Source organism: Saccoglossus kowalevskii, chromosome 9 (genome assembly GCF_978046115.1).
Source record: "Saccoglossus kowalevskii chromosome 9, keSacKowa6.1, whole genome shotgun sequence".
NCBI classification, from domain to species: Eukaryota; Metazoa; Hemichordata; class Enteropneusta; family Harrimaniidae; genus Saccoglossus; species Saccoglossus kowalevskii.
In genome coordinates, this window is record NC_140649.1 from 10,450,733 (window position 1) to 10,478,547 (window position 27,815).

The 27,815-nt window shown below is 34.8% G+C and overlaps 1 protein-coding gene across 1 annotated transcript; it reads left to right on the forward strand.

Moving 5' to 3' along the window:
• Nucleotides 1–27,787, forward strand: LOC102806322 (E3 ubiquitin-protein ligase rnf213-alpha-like). Its single transcript, XM_085503914.1, has 50 exons — nucleotides 1–118; nucleotides 326–408; nucleotides 572–705; nucleotides 1,340–1,426; nucleotides 1,579–1,713; nucleotides 2,035–2,198; nucleotides 2,432–2,654; nucleotides 2,742–2,912; nucleotides 3,329–3,501; nucleotides 3,931–4,059; nucleotides 5,606–5,759; nucleotides 6,025–6,098; nucleotides 6,179–6,320; nucleotides 6,619–6,812; nucleotides 7,097–7,285; nucleotides 7,738–7,861; nucleotides 7,985–8,182; nucleotides 9,475–9,605; nucleotides 9,862–10,091; nucleotides 10,486–10,662; nucleotides 11,235–11,375; nucleotides 11,540–11,681; nucleotides 11,859–12,187; nucleotides 12,300–12,448; nucleotides 13,272–13,489; nucleotides 13,921–14,029; nucleotides 14,893–14,999; nucleotides 15,409–15,591; nucleotides 16,317–16,571; nucleotides 16,695–16,806; nucleotides 16,917–17,330; nucleotides 17,486–17,593; nucleotides 17,950–18,057; nucleotides 18,170–18,217; nucleotides 18,552–18,746; nucleotides 18,832–18,913; nucleotides 19,017–19,051; nucleotides 19,167–19,267; nucleotides 19,728–19,881; nucleotides 20,078–20,252; nucleotides 20,356–20,450; nucleotides 20,590–20,832; nucleotides 20,923–21,061; nucleotides 21,189–21,272; nucleotides 23,876–24,056; nucleotides 24,265–24,547; nucleotides 24,876–25,061; nucleotides 25,534–25,626; nucleotides 26,061–26,266; nucleotides 26,418–27,787. The coding sequence occupies exons 2-50, from the start codon at nucleotides 339–341 to the stop codon at nucleotides 26,572–26,574; spliced, it is 7,731 nt and encodes a 2,576-aa protein (XP_085360040.1). The 5' UTR covers nucleotides 1–118; nucleotides 326–338; the 3' UTR covers nucleotides 26,575–27,787.
• Nucleotides 27,788–27,815: the final 28 nt, after the last annotated feature.

The window sequence follows — 27,815 nt, forward strand, 5'->3', positions numbered from 1 at the left end:
CGACAGAGGCGGTTGGATTAATCAAAGAAATACTGTGCGACAAAAGAGTTAATGGCACGAAGATTGATACTTCTAATGGAGCCTTGAAATTTGTTGCTGCGTGTAATCCATACCGAAGGTATTGTTATCGTATCTGTGTTCACGAGCTTCCCTACTTTAGGTTTATGACCGGTTATGCTATTTCCACTTTTTGGAGAGCAAAAATAGTTCAAACCACTCGACTCTACAACAATATGTTCGTGTGTTATTGCCTGTTTATCCTATTGTACTGAACTTACCACAAACAAAAATAATTGCGTAACAACTTACAATATTTACTATATAGACATACGAAAGAAATGATTGAAAGTCTGGAAGCATCTGGCCTTGGTTACTATGTCAGAGCCGACCAAACAGAAGATACATTAGGTAAGCTATTGAAGTGTGAGTAGTCGGTACGCTGCTATCGAAATATTTGTATATGAGGGGTTAGGTGTATAACTTTAGCGATGATTGGCTGATTGGCTTTTACTATAGTTGACAATAATGTTAATGATAATGATAATGTTATTTCTTGAAATGGTGACTCTAGGAAGTATTCCGATGCGTCATTTGGTCTACCGAGTCCAGCCACTACCACCAAGCATGCTGCCGCTCGTGTGGGATTTTGGCCAACTTAATGTGGATGTAGAGAAGCAATATATACTCCAGATTGTTCAGAGATTTGTAAGGCGCTCATTTATTTTAAATATGTAACTCTCAGGGGAGCAACCTGGCATTTTCACTACCTGACGACAACCACGGGCGAAAAACAAAGACCGAAATCTATCGAAAATATGTACTTAGGCTAGTTGTAACGATTCTGCTGAACAGTGTAAACAGTTTATCCGTAAATGTGTATTATATATAAATTTGGCTGGTCAGAATTGCCTCAACTTAAGTTATTCGACCGTCGTTCCACAGCAGCTCTAACATAGCCCATAGAAATGCATGCGACAGTGTATCGTATCCAAGCAGCATAGCATGCTATGTGATGTGACGTAGTTCCAACACCTGCTGAACAGTGTAAACAGTTTATCCGTAAATGTGTATTATATATAAATTTGGCTGGTCAGAATTGCCTCAACTTAAGTTATTCGACCGTCGTTCCACAGCAGCTCTAACATAGCCCATAGAAATGCATGCGACAGTGTATCGTATCCAAGCAGCATAGCATGCTATGTGATGTGACGTAGTTCCAACACCAAGAAAAATATTTTATTTTGACCTAAACTCATTACCACCTCTATGTCCGAAAACTAAATATCACCTCCATGTCCGAATATATGTGCAAGTGTTTTTGTAATGTCATTAATTCCAGTTAAACGCAGAAGATGGGGACACAGAAACCATCGAGGTGATTAGCAATATTATATCAGCATCACAGACATTCATGAGAAAAACTAGGGTGAGGGCCTATGCAATATATCTTTTCTATATTATAATTCATGATCTTTGAGCTGTTACATGTTTATATTTCATCCTAATCCATTACCACTACGCGCACAATAGAAGTGCCTACATAATGTGTCTAATTATTATAAAAACTAAATTTCACAGAATGAATGTAGTTTTGTCAGCCTCAGAGACGTTGAAAGGACGATGAATGTGATGGTATGGTTTTTAGAAAAGTTAGAATATTTGAATCCGTTGATTGAAGATATAAAAATGAAAAGCGACCACCCTTCATACGAAGTAAGACAAACGTTTTCACTGATTCATTAATAGAATTTCAAATAGGTTAAATCATTCGAAAAATATACATAAGCGAATTATATTATCATTCACAAATGCCACAGTTGTAATTCCGTCAACTTAAACCCATAAGGTAATATACCTGTTTTCCGTTTAATATATATATTGTCATCTAGAAGAACCAAAATATTAAGCTGACTCTACCATAACGATATATATATATATATATATATATATATATATATATATATATATATATATATTCCTCTCATAAAACAGATGCATTATACAATCCCATACACAGTAATTATCAATTCACAGACTCCTAGCATGCTGACCAGAGCTTTGACGCTTTCACTCGGTGTATGTTACCACGCACGCCTTCAAGACCAGAGACGAGCTTACAGGATTGAAGTGGCACAGTATTTTGTAGCGCCCTGTGCGTTACCTGGTGGAGAACAGCAGATGGTTTTGGAAATGATAAGGTATCTAAATTCATGAATTCATATGTCAGTGGTGTACTTGTTTAGTTTGTCCTTGCCCATTTTCTGTCGGTCATTTGTATTGTGTAACTTGTAACTTTGTTATATTTTGAGTACTTTGATATTTCTGCATATGTACATATAGCTCCAGCTCACAGTCCTTGAAATCTCACCCCTTATACCATTATCATTATATATAATATTTGTATGAATAAAATCATCTTTTTTCATTCCAGATGTCAAGACGTGTTTTTGAATCATATAGAATTAGGCCCTAATATTGCTCGTAATACAGCACTAAGAGAGAACGTGTTTATGATGATTGTTTGTCTAGAACTACGAATTCCGCTATTTCTTGTTGGTAAACCTGGAAGCTCGAAATCATTGGCAAAAACGATCGTCGCTGATGCGATGCAAGGTATAAGTTCGAAGAATGAATTCTTCAAGAAATTGAAACAGGTAAAAATAGACATGCGTTGTCGATATAGTTAATTTGTGGTAAGGACGACTCGATTACCGAGGCATAATTCACTGGTCTCGTTTCAGGTACGCATGGTATCGTATCAATGCAGCCCTCTCTCGACGCCAGAAGGTATCATATCTGTTTTCAGACGTTGTGGTAAGTTACAAAAACAACAAGAACTGGACAACTTTGTATCTGTAGTTGTGTTAGACGAACTTGGTTTAGCTGAAGACTCACCGGCCATGCCGTTAAAGGTAAATGGTACAATGAATGTTCAACTCAACTGGTATCGATTAAAACCGCGTCGTTAATTCGTACTTGTGGATTTCAATGTCACGTGACGTTGTTGCCCTACTACGTCATACGTTTTGTTCATAGCAAGCCAGTTGGATGGTGATCTTTAAGACCATGTGACAAATATGTATATTCATCACACAGGTGAATGTCATGTGATTTGAAACAATTTGAAAACGTTGCATTCATTCGGCTCATGTATGTACTTATCACCGCGTGTGTCGTGGTCCAATGTTGAACGAACATAGAACGGTTATCACGTGCGCGGGAGCACAAGCACAAAACTAAGACAATTAGTATTAAGGAAAGTTTCATCTTACGATATTCGTTTCTTTGATTTCGGAATTTAAAAAAAAATCGATTTCATTTATTGCAGACACTCCACCCCCTTCTAGAATACGGTGCTGAGGAGGATAATACTTCACAGGCACACATGAGGGTAGGGTTCATTGGTATTTCGAATTGGGCACTTGATCCTGCTAAGATGAACAGAGGTATACTTGTCTCACGTCCTGATTTAGATGAGGAAGAATTGAAGGAAAGTGCAATGTAAGTATCATAACAACATTCCACTGCAAAACGGGAATATGAAACGTTTGGCAATATTATAGCTTTATTCGAACTAGTACGGTAACAATATTCTACGACCGCCAGATCGTCTTCTTTTTTCTATCACAAATGATATGACACTCAAGTTAATAAACATGTTATGAACAGTATTAATTATGTGTGACCCTTTTTTGCTCAAATATTTGTTTATAATATTTATTTATACTTTAATATTATTTCACTTCTAAGCATATGATTATATTCGTATTCATTTCTTAATAATTCAGTGTAGGTTTTCCAAAGAGTTCATAAGAAGCTACCGCTACCATCAAGCAGTTCACTGGTTTGAATTTCATTGATTTAATTGCTTTGCAAACGCAAAATTATTGCCCATAATTTATTTCGTCGTATTTCTTTTTTTCTATCCAGTGGTATATGCCATTCAGACAACGGCGTTCTTTGTCGGATACAAGGCCTTCTGTCCAGTCTTGCAGCGGCATATTTAAAAGTTTGTGAAAAACAAACAAGACAATTCTTTGGCCTTCGTGACTTTTACAGGTATATACAAGTAATGTAAATTATTATACATCAGTCACCGTAACGCCGTATGTCACAGCGTACCGTATATTGCGATATTGTACCATATTAGGAAATGCGAATTCCAAATATGGAGCAATTACGCGGGTGAGCGTCCTCTAATAATAAAAACAAACGTGGCAGCCCCCAGGATTTGACCGGACTCAACACAATAGAGTTCGCTAAATCTGTTATCAACTTTTTGATTTTCGTTATTCCCATGTATCCTTGGAAGGGAAAGATGTACAATAATAAGCTTATTACGAGGATACCTCAATGTATGCACCTTGAGAGTACGCCGTCGCATAGACCTCCGCTGGGCGTCGGTCGATACTTCCGCTGTACTGTCTTCGTGCATAATTTTGGTTATCCTCATAATAACCTCATATTAATGTAATTTATGAAAACTCGACAGAATAGTTAACAAAAATATGACATACAAATTTATTGATCTATATGAATACGGATAACATCTCGTTTTCGACATTGTAAAATTCTTTTTTTTTTGGGGGGGGGGGAGAAAAAAAAACAAAAAAAAAACAAACAAACTGATTTTGACAAGATAAATCAGAAATTTATATTAAGAAGAATGCATAACAAAATTTATTCCCTATGCACCCACAAATAATTTTCATAATTACCGATTACACAAGTATTACAGAAAAACGGTAATTTGCTCTATTCTCTATATTTTTGCATTTGTCTTAAATTATGACTGAAAGAAGCTGAATGAAATTACAAACTATGTAGTGTGTTCAACAACTCATGTATGAACAACAACATTAATAAATATGATTTTACATGCTTGTCACCTACAATTAGACCCTTTCCCTTTCCGTGCGATATCTCGTGTTATGCGTCAAGCCAGAGAAAAAAATCGGGAAAACAAAGATAATAGCGTTGTCTTGGCGTGAAATTGTGTATTTCCACGCTTAATAATGTGCTATACACATTTAAAGATGAATTGTAGATTTTGATGAAGTAAACATATCTCAGTGCAATATTCCGATCAGAAAGATATCTATTTCGGTATGTAACAACAGAAAAGACAATTCAAGTTCAAAATCAAATCATTCTATTTTTGCGACAGACGTTTTACGCATTACGCAATATCTCGTAGTGGACGGAAGAGTTACCTGTTGGCCCATTTTGAATATTTTTATGCGCATCATCATCTACAAATCACCATATACGAATCGGTAGCTACGAATCATTGTCTATGAATAATCTTATTAACGAATTGCCATCTCATGAATTATGTTCATGTACAAATTGTCATCTCAATATCATCATATATGAATATGTTTACGAATTGTCATATACAAATCATCATTAATCAATCGTGTAATATATGGAACCTTATCTGTAAGACATGTCACAACAGTTTAACATACAATCTCTAGTAAAATATGAAATTGAACTACCCTTATGTTGTCACATATAATGATGTAATATGTAGTCCAATTAAACCTTGGTGCAACATAAATTACAAAACACTAATATTTTTGTTTTGTATTTATTGTATTAGTTTAATTAAAATGGTATTTGCACTTACTAAAATCTCTGCAAACCCCCCAAGCTGGGGACAGCTGGAACACGCAGTTCGTCGAAACTTCGGAGGGCTTGATGAAATCGACATAGTTGAGATTTTTAAAGATACATTGAAGAGTACATATGTCACGGTTAGTTTATGTCATTTTTATATCATCCCGAGGACGATATATTTTCTGACAGGGCATAAACTGGAAATGTTGTTTGTTTACTCGGGGAGGTTCTGTTTGTTGCTAAAAAACGTTCTCAAAACACTAGTCGTACGATCTATGTAAATACCATTTCAAACGCAGCAGTATGCGCAAATTTCGGTTTTGTAATCGCGATAACAAGGATCGGACATTATTATTTTTATCATTATTATTATTATTATTGCTGAACTATATTTATGTACAGGAGGAACACGATAAAAACGATCCAGACTGCAGTACTGCTGGTCTTATCAAAGCTAGCCTAGAAGTTGACAAAAGGTAATACAATATTCTAATCATTTTGTAATAATGAATTTTTGATGTGATATGTGTTATTTATTCTATCTTATTTATTTTAGTATTTACATTGGTGAGAGTCGTTACCTTCTTCTTCTGACGGAGAATTATGCCGCCTTGGGAATTCTTCAACAAATCCTCAACTGGAATGACCACGTTATTATATTCGGTAGTAGTTTTCCCAAAGATCAGGAGTACACACAGGTTGGTTTAACCAAAAAAACAAAGTTTTACATTGTTCAGTAATAGAGTCGAGAACCATGATTACAATTCGTGATGTGAGCTTACGAACAAATGTAATTATACTAGTCTGTCTAGTCGTAATTTAAGCTAAGTAAATCATCAACAAGTTAAAGTTCAACTTTACAAATGGAGCTATAAATCTATAACCTCATCTTACATCAAACAAACTCTCCTTATTCCTGTTACTGGAGATTGTGAAACTCAATGCATGAAGTAGGTATGCAGTGAAATAATAATTTGCCATATTTAATTTTATAAGATCTGTAGAAATATCCACCGTATTAAGACCTGTATGGAGACAGGTCGTAATGTTGTACTTTTGAATCTGGAAAACTTGTATGAAAGCCTGTATGACGCTCTCAATCAGTACTATGTATACTTTGGCGACAATAGATATATTGATATTGGTCTCGGAGTTCTAAGAAGGAAATGCAGAGTTCACAAAGATTTCAAGTGAGAATTTATGTATAATCAGCTCCAATAGTAATGTATATTTATATATCTCCAATAATAATATTATCTTCAATAGTGTATTTATTCTTATAAATGTTGATACATTATTCATTTTCACGTAAATGTATACAAATTTTTCTGCCAAGTTTCTATGCTACAATGTTGCAAAGATTACACACTCTGGATAGCACATGTGTTGTGATTATAACTAATGATTAACAATCATTGTGTTAACCAACATTGACATATACTTATAACGATAATATATTAATCTGCCATTACAGACTAGTAGTGATAGCTGAAAGACAGGTTGTCTATGAGAAGTTTCCAATCCCTTTGATCAATCGCCTGGAAAAACATTTTTTAGCCATGGCTAGTATTCTCACAGCTCAGCAACATGCGGTGGTTGCACGACTTGAACAATGGGCAGACGAATTTGCAAATTTCTCTCTTGCTGGACCTGGCGGCAGAAGGTATGGGCTAAACGTGTGACTTCTTTGTGTTAATCGGTGTTGTCACTATGTTCAATGACATTGTATTAAAACATATATCTACAATGACAGAACTGTAATAATTTAGATGGGTGTATTTTCACAATTAAAGCCCTGACCATCATTATGTTCAAGATACTATAGTGTGCTTCATTTAAACAAACTATCTTGATGTATGTGTAGTATGCTTAGGACAATATAGATATATGTGGTTGGATTATAGTGGTCCCAACCATCACACATGCGTAGTAAGCATTAAGACAGTTGAATGTGAATTAAAATGCTGAACTAGTGCGCAAACGCAATGAAAATATTAGGGAGAATCTCATATCTGCATATAACAACTGTTAAGGTTGTTATGGAGTGTTCTACCCAATAACACATTGTATTTAAAGCTCGTATGACTAGAATAAATTGTGTGTACATTCGCACAGAATCAAGTTTAGTATTCCCGATGCATTCATTGGATATAACCAAGATACACCAGCATCAATCGTTCTTCGACTGTCTTCTGATACCAAAAAGGAAAAAAAGGATGAGAAAGTTTGGACAAGCCAGGTATGTTAACATCGTGTGATTAATATAGAAGCATTACATACATATATTAAGACATTGTTCAGTCACGCCATTTATTTGTCTATTAAAATCTACGTTTCTGCAAATAAAATATTTCCTATGTAGGTATTAGAAGAAGCAAAACGTGTATTACTCCAGTGTGCAACGCCTGATGCTGTGGCGAGGTTAAACAAGTCGAAATTGGGACCATTATCTAATCAAATTTGGAATCAATATTTCCATGAACAACATCATGATAGCATTGTATCTTATCTTAAATTACTGATGGGTTCTGGGCAATTCAAAGAAGACACACTTACTCAGGTAACACACAAGCATGCTCTAGTTGTTTCTATTCTATTTTATGGGTTCACAACTTTGCATACATATTGTAGTTAATGTGAACTGTTGCATTTTGACAATTTTGATTGGTCATATGTTTCGGCGGCCATATTGGTTTAAAGCAAGTCCAAGTCATTGAGGCTGCATTTCGGCGTCTTCTACACCTATCTGCGCATATCGCGCAAGATGTGCCGGGAGTTTGTTCGAAACTTCGAACGTTTCGAAGTCAATCGTCGATTGGCACGTATTTTACGGATATATTAAATCGTTTAAGGGGCATTTTTACTAAATAATGATAAATAAAACTTAGAAACCATGGAAACAAACTGGGCAAAATTAGCAATAAGTCGACGCTGCTAGTGTCTGTTTCGGAAGGTGTTCTACGCGTGATTTTATTGCGTTCAAGGACGTTATATTTTCGAACTAGTTGAAACCGGAAGTTACGCAGATACTTTCGAACTTCAAACACAAATTTGATTATCGTTATTATGTGTTAGTTTCTGTTGTTTCGAAGATTGAATTATTTATGACATTAATATTTCACTCACTAAACAATATTTCACATAAATATGTGATTGAAAAGCAAATTAAATTGGAAAAATATATATCAAGTTCCGGGTATAAACACCAGTGTAAAGAGGCAGTGGAGCGCTATTTTAGTCAAAATCGGCTAGTAAGGCGTCATATGACACAGGTTTGTGCTGGGACAGCGATTCCGGTGACGACACAACGAAGCCCAAGTGCTTTTCGAACTTCCGGAGGTTTATACAATCGGATTTGTTTATTGTCTCATCAATGGGGTTTAACCTGTCACAAATAAAATCTATGCATCATCACCTATTTTGCTAAATCTCATCCCAAATCACCCTGACTAGTCACATTGTATGACAACTGTTTTTGTAGTATCATTGATATCGGTATATTCATTTCAATTACCACCAACGGTCAGAGACGTCATTCGTCGGTTTCCGTGCGAGTGGTAGAGTGAGAGGTAGATTTCCCGCCGGCACAATTTGTTCGCTGGTTTCCCTTATTCCAGGCATTTCATGGTTCGTTCATGTGACGTGGTTTTCATTTTGCATTTACCGAAATTAGTTGCCCTTGAAACAGATAGTAACAACAAATAACCATTAACATTCTAGAAACCATGGCCACTAAATTGTTCATAGATGACACTGTGTGGTCCTTGATAGCAACCCTGTAATGCATGTCGCAGTTTTTACCCTTGATCCTAATTCGTCATACATTATATGTATTATATTATATTTTTGCAGATCACAACACATTCCAGACTCCTTTCGCGACATGATACAGATCAAATGTCAACTGAGTTGGGTTCAGATTCAATAACTGTCGTGTCCCTACATGAATTTCAAACTGAGCAGCAGTTTTCAAGAAAAGCACGGTCAGTACAAATATATAGCTGCTAGTTTATAAATGTTTTTTATTATCGGTTCTAGTAGCATGATAGAAGTGAGAGGTCGTCAACAAGTGTTTATGTAGGGGAGAGCGGGATAACAGTTTATATCATATTATTGTTTTCAAGGATGGTGATGGCTGCGACGCGTTGATCAGTTGTAATGATTGATTACGTCAAATAGTGATTGATGTGTTCAACAATGTGTAGCTAACAAAATACTTGTTTCTCGAATACATTTCAGAGATTTCTTTAATACAGTCACAGCGAAAATAAAGATCCTCGTAATTCAATGTTCTTCTGGCAATGAACACACAAACCTCATCGCGTGTTCACGTTACCTGATTCAAGACGAACGTGTAAAAGCAGAAAAAAGAAAACTGAAAGCTGGTGCTGGTGGTTTAATGACAGCCCATGTGGTGTTCATCATCCAACTACCTCGCATTGTTGGTGGATGCTTCGCCGGCTTTCAAGGTGAATTATTTGGGAATCATGTAACATATCAAATGTGTAATGTCTGCTATTCACAATATACAATAAATAATATTATGATAGATCGTGTATTCTTTTGCGTGGTACAGTAATGTTAATTGGATTTATGCCATTCTGTATTGTCAGACTGTTACATTTAAATACCTCATCTTCGGTCCTATAAATCTTGTCCACTTGTAGCTTATTCTTGCTTAAGAATTGTTTTTGAGAAGCATTGTTCTAAATATACAAATATAATGTCTGGGATATATAATTACTGATTGACTTAGAAAACCTTCAACGTAAGCTAACACACAAAAAAAACTTGTCATGATCGATCAACGATGATCTGCTTCAAGTTTGAATATCTGTTATATTTTTGACCATTTACTTTCAGGAGGAAAATGGAATTCCATACACATCGATGAGCTCCGACCAGCTGAAGCGAGGCTGCCGGAAATAACCGATTTTGAGAATCATTCAATTAGTAAAATGTTTCAAATTGGCATGGAATCAAAGCATAAATCTCTAACAAGAGAGAGTGACCACTCCGGAGGGCATGAACGTGCACAAGGTATATGTATGAATAATTCAGTCAGTACTAACCTCCCAACAAATATCAGATTCACTTATATATTCGATTGGCATTTTAGAATTTAAAATTCCCTCTCATATTTCCCTAAATCGTAAATTGTAACCACATAAAACATCTCAGTTTTATTAATATCATTCATTGATCCATTATTTGTAAGCATATTCACAGTTCAAACTAAACTATCTAAATGCGGAATCGTATTTAATTGCCTCGACCTGAACTGTCACTGTGGAATTGCACATAAACGTATGTATTGTTATGTATTAGGTATAATTGTTTCTGAAGATGTCGATTAAAAAGTCTTACGTTGTGGCAGATAGGGACATGAATAAGTCAGATATTGATATTATGGTTAGAACAATATGTAATCCTTAATTTCCAAATACCTGAACTAACCTTTTGATTTTTTTTGCAGGGCTCCCATATGCTATTCTTGTATTGAATGTTGTAACTGAATGTATTTTATGCATTACTAGTATGTTTGAGAACTGTTGTCTGTTGCCTGATGTACTTTGCAAATTTCCATTCTATATGGTCTTATTATTTTACAGAGCGAAAGTTTGTTTTAGACACATATTATGTCATTAATAGCTGCCTTCAAACGGCATTATCAATGTTGGTCGATAGTGAAGACAACGCCCATAGGGCATCGGAACGAGTAGATCTGCTGCTGAAATTATGCAAGCAAAAAGGTATGAATTATGATTATATTAAAATATTAATTCAAAGTCAGCTATTTATAGAAATTGTATCCCGCATCTATGAATTGCATTCCAAGCTTCCAACGAAAAAGTACTTCTCTACATGTTTGACTCACAATGTAAATAAATAAATAATGAAATAATTTTGTTTATAGGAAAAAGTTTGTATTGGAATGTATTACAAGAGCGAATATATGACTTGCTTAGACAGAAAGATGAAAGAGGTGTGGATATTAAAGCATGGCTGTGCAATGAAGCCACCTCTGGTCAAAGCATGCAGGAAAATGGCACATTCAGGTATGATTGATTGTGTACAAATTTTAAATATTAATATTGTAGAAGCACTACGGTCCTCTTGGTATGAATTTTGTATTTTATAAATTTATTCATTTTTTATGTTGAACCACATCGACTCGACGACGAGACAGTTGTATTTTAACATTGACACTTCTTTATATATATTCAATGTTACAGGCGTGCATTATTACACAAACTGCTGCGGACAATTACACATATTTTAGCTGAGGTCATTGCTTTTACTGACGTAAATGATAATCTGAGTATTATCGAAAACAACGGTGAACCTGCCTGGGTGAAAACAATGTGGTTTACGATTCTCGGTAACACTGGCATCGCACCCTTGGAATATACGTCATTCCTCTCGCCACTTGACGTACCCCGGGAACATATTCCGGTACGATCTACCGGGATTGGCGGTAGCAAATTCCGATGTCGTTGTCCGTTTTCTTGGATAATTAAGGAACGACTTGATGAGATGTGGAATAGTGAAATGCATAAACATGGTAATTTGAATTAATTGGTTCTTAAAATATTGCATTAGCTTCATTGATTTCTTATCCTTACAAATGATCGATTGCAACGGCCAAGTGAGAGTGATATTATTCTTTATTTTAGAAGTGTATTATGAAGTAGTCAGAAATTCTGATTTGGGAACCTACTTGCAAGAAATTATTCCCGAAGCTATGGTGTCCGATTTTTCTAATCTTTACCTGCACGATTTTGTACGGATGGTTTACAGAGCCTCGCAGCTAGGAGAATACGAGGTACTAAAAACTAATCATATTTTTGAAGTAATAGTATGTTGAATTATTAAACTATAAGCAATGGAATTCGACCATGTGTTGCAATAAGTATATTTTTTCTTCGTTTTCCAGTTAATTATGGATGAGATTGAAGTAGTTGCAAAACAAATACACCGTGATATGAACGCTTATGACGAGACTCATGTAGATTTTATATTGACTCCACCTGCCATACATATGGCTTGGTATAAAATGCGATTACGATTTGAATCATTTGCGCAGACATTGGTGATCATTCCACAGGCATTGCAGCAACTAAATGTGCTCGAGCGCTTTGAAGAAATGGTACGTTCTGTAAAATACAAAAATATGCATCTTTTTTAAATAACACACATTAAAATGGCGAAAGGCTGCCAAAATAGTTGTCTACTATTATATTGGCATAGAAACAAGTAAAAAAAACTTTAGTGTCGCCTGATAATTGCAATAAAAAGTTACATTTCATAGAAAGATATCTCATGAGAGACAATACAATATCACACTTAGTGCAGTAGTTTCTGTTTGTTTCCAGCCTTTGATGATCATTCCATATATTCGTTTGCAGCTTCTAAGAACTAAAAAATGACCGTAGTTTGTTAACTCGTCTTAGAAAACATCGGAAAGCGTACTAGTTTATGAACATCGATTAGTGTACCTGTCTTTGGTGTCATCACTTCATGTGCTATTTTGAGGAAATTGAATATATATGCTAAACATATATTTGAATCTGTGCAATCTGACACATTCTTACACTGCTGCAGTATTTAACCTTATAAGTATTTAATGTTTACGTTTGGATTTACAGACAATTGATGTGTATACATTGACGTACCTTTTAGAAGTTCTCCAGCCAGACGAACATGACATTCGTGACACAACAGCTCGTTCTCAGTGGTTGAGGAAAGTTAAAGAGAGCAGGCCATTGATTGATAAAATATTGGCTATGGCTGAATCATACAATGAGAAGGACGAAATAACCAATATTTATGGTGGAAAAAGCAAACGTGATCTCGGAATTGCAAGGTGGATATTTACATATTTGTTTATATAAACTGACTTCGACTGTTTTGTTTTTGTTCAAGTTATTCTTCTTGTTCTTCCGCCGTATTTTGCCAAGGCGTCTTGAGAAAACCGCTGAACAGAATGGCCTATTTTCGATAGATGATCTTTTAGTGTTATTAAAGCGACGTATACATCACGTGCAAAATACATTGTCAGCTTACACTAAGGGAAGGTTGGGGATGTACTGTCGATGGAACAAATTGTTTATACCATGTTATGTATGATTTTACCGTTATGTGTATTGGTTGTTTCGATAATTAGTTAATGTGTTTACTACTGAGACGACAGAATGGACAAAGCATGTTTCAACACGTTTTGCTTGTCCTTTTCTTGATTTTTTGATTATCAAAAACATGGTTTAAGATAACATTAACGAATGACAAATTTTTCAGGACTATGTGGAATCGAATCACTGTTCTGCAGTTATTTGTGGAACATGTTTGCGTGCCTTCACTAGGATTCAAAGAACTGAATATTGAACACACAATACTTCTGAAAAGGGTAAGATGAGCATGATTGAGTATATGTTCAACGCAATGCCTGTGAGTAAAACGTTGGAGTTGGATCACCACTATCGTCGTCTGGAATTGTATTCGATACCATGCGACACGTATAAAATACGTTTGCTTACAAGAAATACGGACTATTACCGTGTTCACACATGTGCTAAAATGCCAATTTTGAGACAAGTTTTATAGTTGAGTCGTCGTTAAAACACGCATGAACTAGATAAGCCGGCGCCACGCCGACTTATTTTAATAGGGCATAAAATGGCAAGGCTAGACCGGCACCCAGTACTTACAGAAACGGTTTTAGCAGTCTGTGTGAACAATAACGTCAAACCGGCTTTTGTGTCACATGTGTTTACACGGTATATGATGCTTCAAACGGCCCATTTTAGAAAATATTAATGCTGATAATGTGGTTGTTTGCTTCTTTGCTTTGAAATGAACAATTACAACAATTCTTAGCCAATTTTAGTGATACTTGTGAACCTGAAATTCTGTTACTGCCGTGAAAATATATGATTAGTAATGGGCAATATAATAAATTAATAACAATTGCATCATGACAGATACACAATCAATCAAAGGTATAATATAAGGATAATAAACTATTGTTTGTTTGTTTTCCAATAATAGCATGAGGGTTTGGACATGCGAACTTGGCAAGTTAGAGTGAACTAGTAATTTTGAATGTCATTGTTATTCATTTTAAGATCAATAAACTTTTATTTACGTCATGATTGTAGTACAACAGTGGGCAAGAGCGTCACGTGTCAATAAGTTTTGGATTAGAAAACAAATTTATAAATAGGGAAATAATGTTAATAAACGTTTGTTTACTTTTTTACCTACTACCAGATGTTAAACAGTGACGACAAAGTCGATTTCAAGACACTGGACACCCTAGCTATACTCGAAACTTTTCTTAATAGATGTGTTGATGACGTCAGTGCCAAATTATTGAAGTAAGTCATTTTCTCATTTTATTCGTATAGTTAATGCTTTATTGGTGTTGTTACTTTGTATACGGTGTTCGTGCTTGAAAAGTACGCCCATGACTCGTATTTACTAATAATGTCATTAATACAGAGGGAAAACAACAAATCGTACTGGAAATTCGGGTTTTAAGACAATACTTACTTCATGTTCAAACTTGCAGTTAATTTCCCTCATATTAACCCCCACAGTCGCTTTTTGTTCATTGATTGTGGTCCTCCGCTCTATAATAATGGAAAAACCTTATCTAGTATTCAAAAGTAAGAGCTCTACATATATTTTAAACACGATTACGTGATAAGAGATCGAGGCACAAGATATGGAAATAGTAAAGTATCACTTACTTTTTTAATTCCACTACATTTATCTTTTCTATAGATATGGTATACGTGTGTGCGCTGTTTGTAAAGAGGCTATTAAGGACCCAGTGTTGTTTCCCTGTCACCACATTTTCTGTTTGCAGTGTGTCGAAATATTGTTGTCAAATGGTGGAGGAGCTTGTGCAACGTGTAGGCAAAAACTACCTTTATATTTTCAACCGGAAGTCAGCCAAGATATTGTGTGAGTAGTTTTTTACTGATTCTCGTGTGCTAAGCACACAGTGGAAGTCTATGCGTTTATCCTGTCTGTCTGTATGCATGTCTATGCTAGTATGCATATCTGTTTCCACATTATCTCAAAGAACCGCCAACAATGCACAGACCTGATTAATTTTGGATAAAAGTCCGTACATATCAATTACTTAATTAATTAAGTTTTAAATAATTAATCATCGCATTATAATGCAAATGGGTACCAGAACAATTGACATATTTGATTAGTTTGGGATTGAAATGTATGCATAATAATTGCTTAATGTGAATAATAATTACCAAATATTCTACCTATACCTCAGAAATCAATCATTACAATTCAATATGAGTGTATATAAGTGCCTTGGAACAATGTTAAACACCTGATTAGCCTAATAGTTTTGGATTGAAATTGAAGGATACTAATTGCATTATGGTATTGTGAGGTGATCTGGAATAAATTAGACTTCAAACCACAGATGTGCAATTCAATTTAATATTTAGTATTATAAACTTCAATTGATCTGGATCACAGTGTTAAATTTAGAATACATTTTGTTACGCCTCCAATTTTCTGACCATACGGGTGTTATTACTCTACGTTTTCTTGGATTTTAGATAATAGTGTGATGGAATAACTGTTTTTATGTCTCCACGTTAATCAAAATGTCTTGTAGTTATTAATGCTGAAATTAAACGTTTTTTAATCGACAGTGATGCAATAGAGAAACTCAGTGAGCATAGGCGACAATTCAATGGTTTCTTCATGGAGATTGTGTCCCGCCTTTGCTTCATGGGAAATCTACCTCCCCACTCTGATGTCATCGAGAGAATGTTGACTTATGTGTCAAAGAATACAAGAGAAAACGAAAATATTCGAAGCAAGAGAATGTCTGCATTAGTAGAAGATTGTATTGACCCCACACCTGTGCTTCGTTCATTTTTACTTCAACTGATACTGAAGTTCAGGTACTTTATGATTTTCGAAAATAAATGCTACTAATGCCAAATAATTTCAAACACACAAATATAAATCAAAGGTCTGAGCATGATTACCAACATCTACTGACAGTGTTAGTTTATTTTTTTTAGGAAAGATCACGTGTACGACCACTTGAGCGATTTTCTGCAAGTAAATCTACAATTCTGTGTTGATGAACAAGATGTAATTGAGTTATGTTTGTTATTTACACAGTGTTTAGAAGTAAGATATTTTTCTTTACCACCAATACACTCATAGTTGTGCCGTTCATACCTCATATCTTTTATATTATTAGTGGTGCATTACAGTATTTTGATTCTCATGTTTTTCAGGATAGTTATTATCAGGAAGATCATCATAATCGTACCGGTATAATTGAAATTGCATTAGCAAAACTAAAAAGTGGTATACGACCAAAGAGTGTCCGTCCTTCAGCACTAAATATATCAAGATTAGAGAAAATAGCTGCTGCCAGATTCAGTCTAACTCTGACTGCCGAGTTGATATACCATTACTTTGGTGGAAGTCAAGATCAAAACGAATCAAAACAAAGAAGGGAACACATACAATTTACTGAGGCTATGAAACTTATCGATATGGCCAAAACTTATTGCGACAGAATTGGTAATAAATGGCCTAGACTGTATTTACTTAAACAGCTGTGTAGACGCTATGGTAGAGATGTGACTAGAAGTGTTTCTGGGATTGATCGATTTAAATGGATTGCACCCGACCTTTTGGTTAAGGTGATTACTTGTATCATTATGATTACGTTACTGTTACTATTACTGTTGTTGTTGTTGCTCCTGCTGCTAATGATGATATATTGATGTTATGACAGTCCTGTTGTTTATGTCCACTTCCTTGTGAGTTGAATATTCCCCATATTATTTTTTGATAGCATGATGACGTCCCTGATCGATTCCTTGTCTATGGAGATAACTACGAGTCCATAATTGATGCTTTGGAGCTGTCGCTTCATCAGGAAGACCTTGATCGAGATAAAGATGTAATTTAACTATATATCTGCTTTATATTATCTTATCATTTATGGTATGGTATTACGACACTGATGTAAAAATCAAATATGGTCCGTATTACATATACTAGTAAATCACATCACATCGCATCACATCACTGCACATCACTTCATACTCAGTATCGTACATTCGGCATTACAGTTAAATATGTGTTGTATTACGTTGGATGCAAACACACTTGTCATGTTTATGGCGTTTTACAAGTAGTAGTTCTGAGTAGGAGAAACTAGTCTAAGTTAAATATTTAGAACTAATTTTATTACCTAAACTTTCATTCATAGTGTTGGTTTATATGTATTGACAATTTTTACTGTTTGTATTATAGATACTATCAATAAAAAATGACAAGTTAAAAGAGGCGTTACTTTTATCAGCAATGTATCGAATACTGGTAATGTTGTGTGTTACAAATGATGGCAACAGCAATGAACAGGTGATCAAAATAAGCTTTGCGTTTCTACTTTCAAATAATACACGATTAAATAAACATAAAGCATTTGCTAGACGTAAAGCTATAACAACTCCACTATTCGATTTATTGTCAGGAAATGGATAATTTACAGAAAATTCTGGGTAATCTTGGTGCAAATAAGGTGAGAATGTTCGATTCCTTCGAGCAAAGCATAACATCTGCTATGATATGAGCCAATACGCAGACCTGATTTAATAATATGCATATAAAACACCAAATTTGCATATTTTTTATAATTTCTGTTCTTCCACATCCCTTAACAAATGAAACGTGAAACATGGTGGGGGATGTCAGCTTGCCTTATATTTTAATTTGTTTTAAATATTTCCTATTTCATATCTTTTCCATGCTTTAAGTACTCAGTGTTAGGGATTTTTTTCAAGTCGACTTAAGATTGATAAAAATCTGTTGTTATAAATTTAACAATGAGCATATGTATTGCTTGTTCAATGCAGGATGTAATCGAGACTATAATTAGCAACACAGTCAATGGAGAGGAGACTTTTTTGCAGGTAGTGCCGAAACAAGGGGGTCTAACCAGAACTATCGCTGCTATTGTAACACATGTTCAAATCATGGTGTTGTATTCGCCGAGAAGTAACCTCTTGGAGCCATTTGATTTCTTAGCCAACCATCCCGAAGTGATGAAGGTATGTTCGTCTCATCAGTTATTATTGTTGAATATGCGTTGCGGTGAATTGGGAAATTATAATGTGTTGTTATTTGCTTACTCAGGGTTCGTATTTACCCACAATGCCCGACGATATGATTATGGAAGCCAGGGAAGCTTTACACGCTGAGGGTCTGCATTGGTTTGGTATGTAACATATTTTCTTGATCCGTGTTGTTAATGTTGATAATAAACGCATTAACATTTAAAATTAGAATAATAACCACACGTATTTTCCTGTTTTCGTTAGAGTGCAAGAATGGCCATCCATATACTATTGGAGAGGTAAGTGTCTAGTCTCACGACCTTAAATTACGTAACCTTATATAAGCACATATATATATAAACACATGCATATATATATATATATATATATATATTGTTTCGTCCATCATTACAGTGCGGAGGACCACGAGCAATAGGAAAATGTAGTGACTGTGGAGTTAATATCGGAGGAATTGACTACAAGTTTGAACGTGGCGCTGATAAAGAGGCTCGAATGTAAGTATTATCATTAAACTTCGATTTTTGATACGATATGATATCTTTTGTTGCTTTACCTCTGTCTTAATGGCATTACTAGAAACTATGATTGGCGTGCTTGCATATCAACAAAAATATTGTAAACAAGAGTACACATATTAATGTACTTTGTTGTTTCTTAGAGTGATTTAGCTGACATTTCATGTAATGTTCCTTTTGATATACGTCACTTCCATATCACCTAGTAGAATGTTTGCCATACACCCAATCAAATTTAGGCACATATTCACACTATGGTGTGCATTCGTTCGGGGAAGTCCTCAATAATCTTCCAACGACACACGTTCACTTATCCAATCAAATTCGCCTTCGAAGCTGGCTGAAGAGCGATCTTACTATTATCGTAAATATGCGTTAATAAATTGGCGAAAAGGGAATGAAGCATTTCAAAGATGGTAGTCTCCTCTCACTTTGACAGAACTGACAGTACCCAAACTGGTCACGTGCTCGGGGAGCCGACTAAACGTAGCCGTAAGTCAAACACAGAAAGACTCATGTCCCCTGCTGCAACAGCAATAATAAGACTACTAATGCATAGTGCATTAATGGTAGCTGCGACAAAAAATCCTAAAGTAAGTGTGTTATATTTCTTATAGTTTCTATTGTTTTATTAAATAATGATTTCTTTCTCATATAATTAATTATCAGACTAACGTTGAATACTAATACTTATAAGTTTCAAGCCAGGGATAATTTATTTGGAGAACGTTAATCGTGCAACAAAAAACATAATTATATTAACCCAAATTAACTTCTCTTTCGTGTAAGGATCTTGAGGGCATATTCCATCCTAAAATGCCATCTGACGATGTTAGAAAATTTGTATGGCACCATATAGAATGTGATCTAGTACAGATATCCCATGCCATTGGCAGAAGCGTAGATGACGCAGCTGTTACCGTACATATGATATTAAAACGAATGGTGCTTAAACAGGCGACGGGTAAGCATGTTGATTACGTGCATAGAATTGCAACTGATATGAATATCAGATTGATTCACTTGACATATATTCATCCATCATATAATGTTTTTGATTCATGTAGGAGCTTGTCAGTTTGATGCACGATTGTCCAGCAAAGATGACCGACAACTATGGGAAGAATTATTTGCCAAGAAATTTGTTAATCCATCGATTGAGGTCAGTCAATATCTGCCTCCAAGTGAACTCGTTAAAACTCAGTGTCAGGTGCTCAAACACTCGTGATAATATCCAACTTGCGTTAGGCGACTACGCGGCATCATGTGTATATTAGTAAATATCGTATTCTTTATTCCAGAATTTAGGTAATCGTTTGAATGAAGCAAATGTTAAGATTTATAGTGATGAACGAATGGGCAATTGTCAGCTACTGAAACTGTTGTACGAAGTAGACATTGACCCAGTGAAACATTCCTTGGAACAGCTGCACACCGTACCAGCCATGTGGAGATACCGATCTAGAATCACAATACAGCACTTGTCACAAGTAGTCCAAGGATGTATAGATACATTTCCAGTTCTCCAGCATTTCCTTAAAGCGGTTAGATTTGTTACTTTCTTTCCAACCCTATATGGTTATTTGGTTATTGTATATATTTAATTTGTTTTAATTTCAATATTCCTTTTCCAGGAACATAATTTGAGGGCGCTCCAATATTTGCCGGACATTGTTCGACTTCAGCAGCAACTATTTGACCGATATCATCGAAATATAGACGAATCAGAGGCTATCGCGATAAGGATTGATAGGTTTCTTGAATCATTGCCAGGTATGTCGTCATGTATTACATAAGGTAATGTATTAATAATACAACTTTATGTATGTTTCATGCTTGTGTTAGAATATGTCCCAGAGAAGAAAATTGTATTGATTTGTAACCATGTTTGTCCCCATAGTGCAAGAACAAGAAGAACATGCTAGACTAATTTCCAGTTTTTGTAAAGCGTGGGAGATACTTCGTGGAAAAATAGCCGTGTCAGGTGTGTAAAATGGTCTGCAGTCATATCCTTTCAATATTAGTTCTTTTTCCGACAAAAAACAACAAACAGTTAAAACTTTAATTGTCATCCCTTGCCTTCACGCACGTTCAGGTGGTGGGATGGATGGGTTGGGACGGGGATATTGAATGTATACCATATACGTTGAACATACTGTTATAAATTTGTATAGTTGATATTACAATTATATTATAGTTGTTTTGTAAGGCCTATATTAGTATGTACAAGCGATCCGCTATTTGTAAATGTGTCTGCTACTTGAGAACGTCCGATACTTAAAAATACATGTCCGCTACTTGAAAATTGCAAATACGACCCGAAAACACTACCGTTCCACTAATTCTGGCTTCCTGAAAAAGTGGCACGATAGCGAGAGCGCCGCCAGGGTTTGGAGTGTGGCACAATACAAGCATTGTCACTGTTGGTCAGCGCCCTCTCTGCGCCGAATGCATGTGTTTCAGTGTTTTGAGTGCATCTGTTTATAAGTGTTTTATATAATCAATTAGTTGTAAGAGTAACATGTTGACATTCTCAGAATCACAATGGGGTTAGCATGTATAATAGAACTACGTTTACTAGAATTTTGGATTGCAATGCTAGAAAAAAAACGTCCTTGCTTATCAGGGACAAAAACAGTATATTTACAAATAAAATACCTTTTATATTCAGATTATATGGTTAGTTTTTGTGCATTCTTGCAAATTATCTAAAACCTAATTTAACATTTTCACTTGTGTGTATTGGCAAATACTATTCAAATATAATACTGTTACAGTATTGTACATGTACATTTACTCTAATTTATTTATGTACAGACAACATGACACATCAGGCTAATGTCAAGTCGTATCACGTTTGTTGGTAGGGTATATATAATCTATATGCAGTCCACCTTCTTCCCAGTCAGTTAAAAGTTCCGCCATCTAGAATAATGAGTCTTGTGACTGAATCCTATCTTCTCATTAGATAAACGTTTCACGGCTAGTTTGGGGGAGTTGGATATTACCGAACAAAAGACTAAACGACTCGTCATATCTCATTAATTACATTTCCCGTTTTAAACATGTTGAATCATTAGGGCTGGATGGGTCGTCCGGGAAGCACTAGGTAACTGTTTTTGGTAGGAATGTGTTGTCAATACTTCTTTATCCAGACCCAATCATAGACGATTTGAAGGTTAAAAATCTTAGATCTAAGTATTATACTGCATTATAGACTGAAGCATTACCACGATTTTTTCTTCGGCTTTCTACCATGACTTTTCTCACGGAGTTTTGCTTTTTTATTTAAAAAAAAAAGATTTTACCTTATTTAAGTCATTTTGATAGAATTTTTTTAATTATAGGCCGTTTTAGACCAAAGTGTGTGTAATGAATACATAACTCTCATGAAAGAAATTATCATTGTCTTCTATTCACCTAATATACATCACTGAAATAAAATAAAAAATAAAGGGTTGTCATGCAGCGTGTGTTCGCATTTCATGTAAATATATTAAACACAAGTTGTGCACGTCGCTATGAGCCCCATAGCGAACACGAGTACTGCATTTGAAGACCCATTGTAGAATAATGCATTTGATATGATTTGGCTACTATTTCAATTGACACTTATAAAATGGTATCAAATATTTTTCTGGTCTTGAAAAGGATGTGATAAATATAATTTATAACCGCGTTGTTTTAGAAAGATTCAGCTGTAATCAATTGTTTTTTTCGTAATAATGTAATTTCAATAAATAAAGGTGCAAAATGTAATCAGCTATTTTATTCGTCCGTAATTTGTACAAAGATCTTATTTCCTTGTAAGTGTCTAAAGAATTTTCCACATTAAATGTCGTAATTCGTATGCAATTTCTAATTTTGATTCTAGAACACAAATTATCTAATATATTATAAAAAAGTAAAATGTAATTAGGAATTTGCTTTATCTGTAAAGTGTGAAAACCCATCGTTTACAGTAAACGGAACATTCATTTCCTTTCCTGTAAAAGCGTAAAATGCCGTTTTTATTTCCTGTAACCTGTACAAATTATCCCCCTTTCCCCTTCTTTAAACCACGTGCTTAGCCATAAACACGTGCTTAGCCCCCATTTCTAAAATTCAAACATACGTTTCGTTTTATGGTGCACGGTAACGACTGCGCTATAAATAAAACCGAACATTGTAAATAATGCATATTACTACTGAGTAACTCACTTAGGTATAATATTTATTACATAAATACGCAGTGCTTGTAGTACCTCCGGGTCATAACGTGCGCCGTGGGAAAGTTTCGAGCAGTAGATTCATTTTCGTGTAGTGAACCCATGCATTTCAATTATCGGCAGACTTTGTTTTACAAACAGCAGCTCAAACAGTATACACAGTTAGTACCAAATAACCTTTGACCTCCCATTGCACCAGTGAACTGTTTTTGAGTACGAATTGTAATACAAGCCATGTTTAGCATTATTACAAATTTTCATTATAATCAATCTAATTTGGCGTATCAGAATTTGCATGAACAGCTAGTATAGTATATGTATATAGTATATGTATATGAGTGAACTAATACTGTGTATAATTATTGACATGACTTACTAGGAAGACTTCAAGTATCTAATGATATGTGTACGAGAGATATCACTACCTCCTCCAACCTGGCAGTACTGTTACCTACACGCAAAGGAGACGGTATTTGTTCAACTGCACTGCTAGACATGCTTATTGTAGTGCATAACACTTTCATGGAAGAGTATTCTAACCTTACGGACAATACATTGGGGTATTTATTTATTTATTTATTTATTTATTTATTTATTTATTTATTTATTTATTTATTTATTTATTTATTTATTTATTTATTTATTTATTTATTTATTTATTTATTTATTTATTTGTTCATTCGTTTATTTATTTATTTATTTTATTTTTGTATTTATTTATTTGTTCGTTCGTTCATTCGTTCATTTATTTATTGGATATATTTACAGTGGATATATCAGACCGCAGGATGCTACTGTAGCCCACCTTGTTGCGTATGATACTGATAGGGATCTGCTTCCGGTCGTCATTTCCAACTGTACTTATTCACTGGAAATACAAAATGGCCAGGAAGTTCAGACAGAATATGATTTAATGAGTCTTGAAAAGCAGCTTGATGAATGTTTCATTTATGGTCGACCATTACTTCAACACGAAATTCCTCGTCTCGTATTTCGTCAAGATTGTAAAGATGCCATCATTCTTGACAAACTCCGAAGAAGAATACCTCAGGTATTTGCAAATAAACAATATAGTTATTTTTAGTTATATACAATTCAACGTCAACATGATTATTTACTCTGTCAGAAATGATGAAAATACAAATAACATAATTATCATATTATAAAACAAAAAACAAAGTTTATCACCTTATTGGTGTATGTATGTCTTGTTATGCATTATATCATTATATCACTAATTTCACCGTTTATTTTGATTCATTTGTTGTTTTAATTCTTCTGTTTTGATTTTCTTTGGGTTTTGATATATATTGATATCTATATATATATAATATTTTCGAAAAATATTAAAGATGAAGCAATATACCGTTTTTTTCCAGGAAAATGTGTCGAAGGCTTTGAAAAATGATTTGTTATCAAGTATGGAATCTTTAACTGACGTCCGAGATACACTTGCTTGTCTCGATATTTGCATTAGTTTACTTTCGTCTGCTGGTGGTAAGCCAGACACACCTATATCAGTGTATTTACTTGATATACTAAAGATGGATACAGATGTTGTCAAGGTAACTGCAAACATATGTTTTTGTATATCACTACCACTTCAGCTGTCAGCCATATCAAGCAATTCACAAGAGTGTTCGAGTCGAAATGAAATTGTTAATGACAGAGGATGTTACCAAAAAGTATTTTCACTCGTTTTAAGGGAAAAGTTTCGTTTAACGGCCGAGATCTCGTTGGGTGCGAGAATCCAATGATAATCTTAGCCTAAAAACAGTATCTCATTCCCAACTGTCACTAACCATGGTATTTGCAACATTGAACGATTTGGTGGTAGAAAATAGGACAAATCTCGTGGTCCTCTCGCTCTCAACGTAATCGCAGCGACCATTTGCAAATACATTTTATTTTCATTCCATTTATGATAACCTGTTCACCATATTGTCATATAGTCTCGCAACTCGATTCTTTTTCATTTTACGTAGCGTTACAGGTGATGTTTTAATTTTAGTAACATTTAGAATACATTTATTACAGATCAAAGACCGGCGATGCCAACTGAAACACATTATTGCCGTGTGGCAAATGTTTTCTGTTGAACGTGCACGACAACTCACATTGAACGGACAGGTAATGATACATTATAACAAGTGTTTCGCCATATGACTTATGTTCTCTGTATTTTACCTTCATGATTCATTGTGCTCCACATCAGGCATTGTCAAACAACAACATGTATCTTCTCGTCCATATTGCACCTTTCACAATTTTCAGACACCTGGTGTAGCCCATATGATTATTAGTGATTATTACTGTTACTTTGGAGCTGGGTACACCGCTAACATCACTGAATGCATTGAGCTATATTGTGACACTGAGATGGGCTGTGTTGTGTGTGTTTCTTGGTCCACGTAGCATTGGTATACATACTTCATCCAATCACCCTCTGTTGTTTAATGTGTTGTTTTCTTGTACCAGTGCTTCATGAATTACGATCCCCGACATTTATTTTGTGTGACATTACATCTATTTATTCAATATATTTTGGGTGTGTTTGTTTCAAGGATTCATTTGAAACATTATCTGACATATTCAGAGAAGAATTAAATGCGTTTCAAAAACTGCAGCTGCAGCGATCTGTTCGTAATCTTGACTTGGACAATTTATTGCATCAGTACTATGAGTATATTGCATATGAACTGAAGCGAAAGGGCGCAATTGGTGGTACAATGGGCGATTTAGAGGACGCAGAGATCATGAAAAGCTGGAGGTAACTTAGTTTTTTAACCAAACTTACCAGCGAGACAATGTTCTATATTTGGGTTACGGATACACATATTCACTAACTCTTTTTATTCTGCCAAATGTATTTATTTATCTTGCTGTATTTTATTGGTTTATTTTTAATGATATTTTTCCAGTATTCGAGATACACTTTGGGCATACGTGGATAGCAAAGAAGAAGAGGAAATCAGAGGATTTTATACCGGTTTTCCAGTTGAAATCGAACTGAAACATGCATGGGGAACCTGGAAAGAAATTGTACGACTTCATGCAACATTGACCATTGGAAATTAGGAAACCGTCTCAATTTATGTTATATTATTGTATTGATTTAATGCTTTCTTAATTACGTTTTTAAAAATGTTTTCCATTTTATAGGTGACAATTCTCAATAATTAACATTTTGCAGTAAATGAATACCAACTTTATGAAATCAATCATTCTATTATGTGGTTTAATTTTAACTCAATATAGAAATATATACACGGTTTTCAAAACAAAATCACAGTAAACTTATGCACTTGATTAAGCATCGAACCACAACAAGAATGTTTTTGTTTGGCTGGTTTTCTAAAAAATAAAAAGAATTTTTCGCAAATTTCGCAGGATATTTTAATATTTCATCTTTTTTTTAGACCTAATAGAAATGGTTAAGAGACTAAACACATAACACTCGCCGTGATGACGTTCATTCAACCAAATAATAATGAATGGTAAAATATTGTTCAAATCCGAAAATGTAACATACGTATTTAATCGGACACTTTTATCAACTTCTGGACACGAAATATATTTATAGGAAAATATGAAATAATAGTAAATAGAAGCCAAACAATGTTGATGGACCCTTTTGTGATCATTTTGTGTGCATTGAGTAGTTCGGTGACCATTGATCAGGATAATTAACATGATAAATCTAAATGGAATTCAATGATATGTGTCAATGGGTAGCCTACCTTAATACACTGCGGTCAGGGATAACACACGTGGCCTATGTGCTAATCAACTCTAAAATTACTCTCAATCTTACCTAGAACTTAATGTTATTGTTATTTTACCGAAGAATTTCATTTTATTTCATTCTATTTTACCAAAAAGTTGAGCGTTATTGTACTCCATTTTACCATGACTAAAATTTTATTGTACTTGATTATACCCAGAAGTGTTATTGTACTCCATTTTACCCAGGATCTAAGTGTTATTGTATTCTGTTTTCCGGGATGTAAACGTTATTTTACTCAGTCTTAAAAGCATCAAGATGTTACTGTATTCCATTTTACTCAGAACTGAAAATAATGAACAGTAAACAGTGAATCTAAAATCGCAGGTATAAAATATATACACTGCGTTACTAATTTACAAATAAAGTTAACTCAGCGATCAACTGACGAACTGAGTGATCACTAATCATTACCGGTCACAATCACAATACATTTGTCACATCGAAGACATCACTAAATTGTACTACGATGATTATTAAAGTTTGATAATACATAATAACAGTGAATTTCACTATGCTGGTGTGTTCTGAATGT